Source organism: Moschus berezovskii, chromosome 6, assembly GCF_049115385.1.
Source record: "Moschus berezovskii isolate FMDL1 chromosome 6, NW_MosBer_1.0, whole genome shotgun sequence".
In the NCBI taxonomy this organism is placed as follows: Eukaryota; Metazoa; Chordata; class Mammalia; order Artiodactyla; family Moschidae; genus Moschus; species Moschus berezovskii.
The window spans coordinates 7,546,303-7,554,743 of NC_142465.1; the positions used below are offsets into that span (position 1 = coordinate 7,546,303).

At 42.0% G+C, this 8,441-nt stretch overlaps 1 protein-coding gene across 1 annotated transcript; it reads left to right on the plus strand.

Moving 5' to 3' along the window:
• The first annotated feature begins 339 nt into the window (after positions 1 to 339).
• ATXN7L3B (ataxin 7 like 3B) lies at positions 340 to 3,994 on the plus strand. Its single transcript, XM_055395939.2, has one exon. The coding sequence runs from the start codon at positions 672 to 674 to the stop codon at positions 963 to 965; it is 294 nt and encodes a 97-aa protein (XP_055251914.1). The 5' UTR covers positions 340 to 671; the 3' UTR covers positions 966 to 3,994.
• Positions 3,995 to 8,441: the final 4,447 nt, after the last annotated feature.

The following is an 8,441-nucleotide window of genomic DNA, read 5'->3' on the forward strand; positions in this document are numbered from 1 at the left end:
TCAAATTTTCAAACATCCGGAGAACAAATGCTAAAACTTTACTTAAGCTCATAACCACAAGCATGCACATAGTTGTCTGTCTTTTCAAAGAGAGAATTGATCGAGCATGGGTGCTGAATTCCATAGCGAATGTTTAAATTTTAAACAAAATAACATAAAATAGCATCCTTAACACCGTTTTACCACTACAGATAGTGAAAGTCTAACATATTTTAGTTTCTTCCCACCCATCTTCCTGAACGCCAGCGCTTGCCAGGCAGCTGCGCGCAGGGCCGAGCCCCGCGCGCCTGCGCGCCGCCCGTGCGCAGGCGAGCTGAGGAGCGGAAGTGGGGAGGCGGGGCTAAGCCGGGACCAGCGAGCGGAAGAGGCTGCGGCGGCGGCGGCGAGCGGCACCCACACTGTGTGGCGGCGGTGAGTCCCGGCCAGCCCGAGCTGCAAGTCCCAGCCCCGGGGACACGCCAGAAAAAACGGAAGGACCTGGGGTTCCGGAGCAGTCGCCGCTGACTGCTGCTGCCCTGCCATCGCCGCGGCGGAGGCTTCCGCACTCGCCGCTGAAGACGCGGCCCTGACAGGCCCAGAGGCCTAGGCGCGGCCCTCCGAGCCCGACGTGTTGCCGCCGGTGCAGCTGTGAGTAATCCGAGCGCCCTCTCCACGGCCGTTTACAGATTAAAATGGAGGAAATTTCCTTGGCTAACCTGGATACTAACAAGCTGGAGGCCATCGCTCAGGAGATATACGTAGACCTGATAGAGGATTCTTGTTTGGGCTTCTGCTTTGAGGTGCACCGGGCAGTCAAGTGTGGCTACTTCTACCTGGAATTCGCAGAGACTGGTAACGTGAAGGATTTTGGCATTCAGCCAGTTGAAGATAAAGGAGCGTGTCGCCTCCCGCTTTGCTCCCTTCCTGGAGAATCTGGGAATGGGCCTGATCAGCAGCTGCAACGCTCACCTCCGGAGTTCCAGTAGCCGCCACGTGAGAGTCTGAGGGTGACCAGGACAATAACAGACCAGTCCTGTGGTTTTGAGAAGTTAGGTAGCTAAGTAGAAAAAAAAAAAAAAAAAATCAGACAAAAGTCCCAATTCCCATTGAAGATCCCTACCCTTTAAAAACCTGAAGTGGAGAATTTAGGAATTCAGATCCTTGTATAAGTGTATTACGTTGGGTCAGCTTTGAAATCCTGAACGGGAGGAGATGTATTATGGATCCAACTCGCCGTGCCGCTGTTGATTTCTAGTGCACAAGAACCCTGTACTGTCCCCACTGTGCAGGTGAGCAGCTGTGCACCCAGCATATAAAGTTCTTTGGTTGGTCAGCCTTTCTGTCTGTCTGATGTCAAGGGCTTTCTGAGTAACTGACAGTTTCGACATAACTGATGGACAGGCCTTTATCATTGGGCCGCAGTGGGACAACACCTCTGATCTCTCAGCCTTGGGTTTATTCAAGACAGATGCAAGTCAGTGATGAGAGCTAGATATTAGGCATTCCAGTCTAGGAAAACTATGAAAAAGAATTCCTGGCCGAATCTGTAGGAGAAGCTCAGTGGTCTTGACTGCAACAGGAAGAAAAGCTCAAAGTCACCAGTTTCCCAAATGTCCAGCACTTAAAAATGACATCAACAGACTTGGGGACTTGGCTAGCATCTCCCTGATCAGGGGTCTCTTTCTTGCACCGCATCTGTTGGCGTATTCTTAGCAGATGGACAACTTGGTTATCCAAGCAGGCTGAGGATTGAGTAATGATCCCTTGGGGAGGTAGCAGGGCCTTCTGCAACTATGCACGATCTCTCAAACTGCAAGATTCTGAACTGGATGTATTATGCTGTGGACAGCAGTTCAGTGGGGCATTTACCTACTCTTGAGTCACTAGTTACTTTGCCAGTCTGTGGGTCTAACTTGGTTATTATGCCAGGTCACTACCTTCCTCCCACTTTCAGGGCAGAAGTGAACTATGGAAGAGCATCATGGCTAGCCAGGAGGCTGAACTTTCAAAGTTGAGCCCAGAGGGGACCTTTTCCAACTGTAGTCAGTAATGTGCTGGGAGCCAAGGAGCAATACTGGGTCATCTCTCATCTGACTGTGCAGTATCCTATCGAACACCTATGTTCCTTCGGTTGGGCAGTCACAGGGTTTTGTTGTGGTGAACATCTAGATGGTCACCACCTGCCCCTCACATGGGGCAGTGCTTTCCACTCAGTCCCCTTTGGACTTTCCTGACAACAAAAGCTGTCCTTTCATTGCTTGAAGGACAGGACCTTTCAAGGAACGGACCCCCAGAAACCCCCTGGTTTTAGAGAATGGGGTAGGGGAGGATGGGAACTGTGAACTGTGTATCAAAACTACTCTCCACTTGACTCCCTGAATGAAGTTAATGCTGTGTAGAGGGGTGGGAGCCCCCAAGGTGAGCAGGAACGGTGCTGCTTTATTTGAAATGTTTTCTTACCTCATTCTGTGCTCCAGTAAGGGGTCCAGCCTCATTTTTCTGGCTTGGCCCCACATCCTCCAGTCCCTGCTCCACTGCCTATCTGGTGTAGCTCATCACCCCGGGTGCTGCCTGCCACTCATCATTCATGCTGACCAGTTTTAGTTTATCTCTCTTGATTCTCCTGCTTCTGAAGCCTGCCCAGTTTCTCTTTCCTTGACTTATTTTAAGTTTGTTTTGTTTTCTTGTGTTTGTGAGAGAGAGCAGACTATTATGGCTCCCTCTATTGGGATTGGGATGGGAGGAGAAAGTAATTTTTTTTGTATGTGATAAGCAGTGTCATACCTAAGCATTTCTCCTGTAGGACTGCCTTGCTGGTATGCCTTCCTGCTGTGTCTTACTTTCTGAGAAGTTTTCTCTTCCCACCTCCACTTGGATACTGCCTCTAGGACCTAAGCAGAAAAGCAGTAAAGGACTGACACACAGGAATGGAGTAGGTCCTGATCCATTTTTTCTAAGCCTTGCTGTGCATGTATCCTTCCTTATCCCAGAAGGAACTGTTTGGACTGTTCCTTGGACTGATTTGGGTTATACACTCTGCAGGGGTAAGGGAAACCTTGAGGCTGTTTATTATTGCATTCTCCCTCTAGGGTTGTCCTGTTCAGGGTCAGGGCCTAGGTACAGATTGGGCTTCCAGAATTGTAATAACTGTTTAAAAACTCAGACCTTGGCAAGAACTAAAATAATTTGGGGTTACCTGCCCTTGACTTTTTTACAGACATCTCCTTCTAAGGAGATGCAGAAGGAAAGGAGGGTCTAAGTGAGACTCTGGCCTACCTATAATAATGCCTGGGAAACAGGCTAAACTTAAGGTCATGGTCCACTCTTACTTCAGAGAGGGAGCTCAGATTGTGACATTACTGTTTCCTTTCTGGCCTTTTCTCCTAGTTAGAGGAGGAAGAATTGGAAATAGTTTTGAGTAGTGGTTGGTTCACATTACCTCCCTCTTGGTTTGTGTTTTTGTTTTTTTGCCCCCCATTTTTAGGGCAGTGGCCCCCTGATTGAGTATGAGGTGGGCTAGGTCTAACAGGTGCCCTGAGGGGATAGACTACTTTCATTGTGAGGGAGAGAATTCTCCCTATCATATAGTTGACTGTGGTTAGGAACTGTCCCTTTCCCTACCTATCTTTCCTCTTAACAGCAGAATTCCTGTCCTAATCTCCTCATACGTGTATTGCTCACCCTGTAATTCTATTATGTATCTGAGTGTGTATGTATGGGGGGGAGGGGTTCTTTACAAATTTCTGTGGTTTGTGGCTTTTTCTTCCCGTACATTAGTTGCCACCACCGCATGCCCAGGGGCCATTGCCTGGCATTGTCGCATGCTGGGATCATTGGGGAAGTATAGTGAATCTCATTGTCCTTTGTTTTGGAGAGTCTTATTTTTGCATAAGTAGTCCATCCTATACAGATTGCTAACTAACTGTGTATTCCCCTTGCCCCTATGGCTGCTGGTGTAAATAAACTGCATCTCCTCATTGGTAAACAATGACAATAAACAAGATTTTAAAAATGATTTTGTTTGGACTCTATATTCATCTTTTAAGATTGTACATGTTTCTTGAGTTTTCACATGGTGAAATAAATGTTGAACCACTGTTGACCCTTGACTCTTAGTCACTTTCTCCTGAACAGGAGTTTTATCAGAAGAGAGGAATTTTATTTCTTCATCTGGTAGTTCAGATTTAGCTTTCTGCAACAGCCAGTGAGAGAGAGAAACTACACAATCTTCCTTTTAACATAATAAGTAAGAAGGTGATAAAATATAATACAGTCCTATCACTAAATAAGTCCTGCTGCTGCTGCTAAGTCACTTCAGTCGTGTCCGACTCTGTGTGACCCCATAGATGGAAGCCCACCAGGCTCACTTGTCCCTGGGATTCTGCAGGCAAGAACACTGGAGTGGATTGCCATTTCCTTCTCCAATGTGTGAAAGTGAAGTCGCTCAGTCGTGTCCGACCCCTAGCAACCCCATGGACTGCAGCCCACCAGGCTCCTCCATGGGATTTTCCGGGCAAGAGTACTGGAGTGGCTTGCCATTGCCTTCTCCATAAATAGTACTAGAGGTATCTTAATGTATACATATTCTTGCTATCGAGAGGCAAATAATTTGTAGCAACAATGAGTCAGCCTTTCTAAAAGTTAATTTTTTTCTAATACTTTTACTCCAAGTGTTTAGGTCTGTAATTTTGTTTTTTAGATTAATTTCAGAGATTTTTTTTTAAGTTTATTCCAGTTCATATTCCAAAGTTAGAGCATTTTCCCTAGAAACTACCAATTGCTCCTTAGTATTAATCAAAATCACTTGTTTGCTGAATGTTCTGGGTCTTTAAACAGCCCAAAAGTGTAAATAATATTTAGATGAATAAAAAGTATCATAGAAATGGGACCAGAGGAAACCTGTTGAAGCAGATATCTCAGGGGACCTTACTGACCTGTGACATGTATTTAGTCACCTAACTCATGCAGCTGCCGCAAATATTTTTGGATCCTATTTTGTATGTTTAGGTTTGAATTAATATATTTCATGCTAATCTACTTTTCTGAAATGAGGTATTTGCAAGATCTCTACTAAATCTACTTGATGTGAGGACGTACGAGATTATTTCTGTTCGTGTTTTCTAACTAATGATCTTTATACGTTAAAAGTACATGCCCTTTAACTCCTTAGATAACTACGTTTTAACTGTGGCATGTAGCATGAGGTCAGGAACCAAATAAATGATGTTGACAGAAAATGAAATATGCTCAAGTAGTAAAGGATTCAGGAAGAGGTTTCCTTAAATATATTTTAATATTAGTCTCTAATTATGAATACTGAATTGCTGGTTCTCAGAGATAATGTCAGACTTTGAAATTTTTAATCTGTTGCGGAGGGCACAAGCTTTCTTAACACATTTTCCAAAGAAAATATTTGTTACAGGAGATGCACCGGTTCAGAAAGATAAACCTGTAGATTTCTTGGTTTTGATTTTTCCATTTGGAAAATTTTGATCCTTGCTGCTGCTGCTGCTGCTGCTGCTGCTAAGTCACTTCAGTCGTGTCCCACTCTGCGACCCCATAGACGGCAGCCCACCAGGCTCCCCCGTCCTTGGGATTCTCCAGGCAAGAACACTGGAGTGGGTTGCCATTTCCTTCTCTAACGCATGAAAGTCAAAAGTCAAAGTGAAGTCACTCAGTCGTGCCCGACCCTCAGCAACCCCATGGACTGTGGCCTTCCAGGCTCCTCCATCCGTGGGATTTTACAGGCAAGAGGACTGGAGTGGGGTGCCATTGCCTTCTCCGGTGATCCTTGCTGCTGCTGCTAAGTCACTTCAGTCGTGTGCGACTCTGTGTGACCCCATAGACGGAAGCCCATCAGGCTTCCCCATCCCTGAGATTCTCCAGGCAAGAACACTGGAGTGGGTTGCCATGCTACTTGAGCCTAATTGAACATATGTGAGCTGAAAAGGAAATAGTCACTTCAGAGATGAGAAAATAAATTCAGCAGCAGTGACTTGCCCACAATTCAGACAAAAATACAGAAACAGAATGCTAGTGCAAGGCCAGTGCACTTTGTTGAAGCAAGAGAGTTTACTAACAGAAAGAACTAGTTTTTAAAAAGATAAATTGCCTTTAAAGTAGAATGAAAATGTGATGCTAATGAAAACTTTAAGACAATGAATGAAAACATTGAAAAAGTGGAAAATCTATTTAACAAAAGTGATTCACAGGAATTTTTATTTTTAATCAATAAATGTAGTAGTTTACATCTAGAACTTTAAAAAAATCCTGTTTCTACCCAAATACACATAAAAATACTAGACTCACAGAGTTTTACAGACAGTATAGCAAGAAACAAAAATCATTATAAACTCAGTAATAGGATGATGTTAGCAAACCAACTCCAAACTTGATCAAGTCATGTTAATCCTAGGAAAGATTTTGATTCAGAAAATCATCACCATTAGAGAAAAATCTGTTTGAAATTTCAATACAGAATAATAGTTTTCAAAATTCAGTGCCAATTATTGGCTTTAAAAATACTGGTTATATAGAAACAAGGGCTAAAGAACTTCCATACACTGATAATTTATGTATCACAATCTACAATTGCTTTGCTTAATGGTCAAATACTTGGAAGCTTTCTCTTTAAAAGCAGGAATGGAAGAAACAAAAGTCTCATTCTCAGATGATATCTAAATAGATAGCTGAATAGACTTTATGAACATACCACTGGAAGTGAAGATAGGATTCAGTAAAGTTGCTAGTTATAAGGATCCAAAATCAGAACAATAAAAAATTGTAAATGTTGCATTTATAATGTAATGCAACAATAGTATATAACAGTCCTATGTAGTATTAATATAACAAGAAGTGTAATGTTTTATGGAGAAAAAAATTTTTCATCTGGAATGTTAAAACTCGAAGAATCATAAGAAAGGACACCAAAATAAACTGAGAATGATGGGATGTTTGTGGGTAGGAAGGTCAGTATCATCACTCCAATTATATGAGTTGGAAGTAATCTTGATTAAAATCCGAATAGATGTTTTCATGGAATTTAAGTTAATTTTAAGATTTATATGAAAATCAAAGCACAAGAATAGACAACTTTTTGACAAATGGATGTGATTCATAGTGAGATTGCAGTGCAGAAACAAACAATAGAAGAGAGTTCAGAATTAGATGGAAAACAAGCACATTTATGTCATCCTGATGTGTGACTAAATTGGCTTTGTAGTCAGTAGATTATGAACTGTCACATTGTTCTGGAATAGATTAGCCATAAATATTAAAACTGTACTCTAGACACAAAAATTAATTCCCACAAGGATTTAAGACATTGAGAAAAAGTAAAACATCAAATCTTTGGAGGGAAATAAACAGAAAGATATGTTCATAATTGTAGGTAATGAAAAATAAGTAAATAAAAGTACTAAACAAAAGATGGATATGTTTGACCACAATAAAACTATCCATGAACTATCATACTGGAAACAAACACACAAGGACAAGATAGCATGCAAGTAGGAGGTTTACAATTCTTAGAACTAATAAAAGATTATTAACAAAATAATTATACAATTGACAAATGGACAAAATAAAAGAACATCTCATTTATAAACTAAGAAATCCAAATGACAGAAAGATGTGAAAAGTTCACTTAGTTTCAGAGAAATAAAAACTAATAGCAAATTAAATACCATTTATACCACTCAGTTTAGTGATGATATCAACTCTGACAGGTATATGGAACAGTTAAAAGTCTTGTGCATTCAGACTGTTAAATGATAAAAAAATTTTTGGAAAGCAATTTGGGAATATCTACTGCAGTTGGTGTGAATAACCAATGCCCAGATATTTCCACCTTTTGCAGCATTGTTTTCTACCAGGAAAAAATTGAAAGTGATATAAATACCCATTTTAAAAAATAGTCAAATGAAAAAGTGAAAATAACAGGATTGCACAAATAAAATATTTAGTAAAACATTTGTTCTTATAATTTGATACCTTTTATTTGAAACTTCAGTTCAGTTCAGTTCAGTCACTCAGTCGTGTCTGACTCTTTGTGACCCCATGAATCACAGCATGCCAGGCCTCCCTGTCCATCACCAACTCCTGGAGTTCATTCAAACACATGTCCATCGAGTTGGTGATGCCATCCAGCCATCTCATTCTCGGACGTCCCCTTCTCCTCCTGCCCCCAATCCCTCCCAGCATCAGGGTCTTTTCCAGTGAGTCAACTCTTCACGTGAGGTGGCCAAAGTATTGGAGTTTCAGCTTTAGCATCAGTCCTTCCAATGAACACCCAGGACTGATCTCCTTTAGAATGGACTGGTTGGATCTCCTTGCAGTCCAAGGGACGCTCAAGAGTCTTCTCCAACACCACAGTTCAAAAGCATCGGCCATCAGCTTTCCTCAGAGTATGCAAAACAATGCTATATTGTGTTTAGTGATATGTACCTCTGTAATAAAATTTA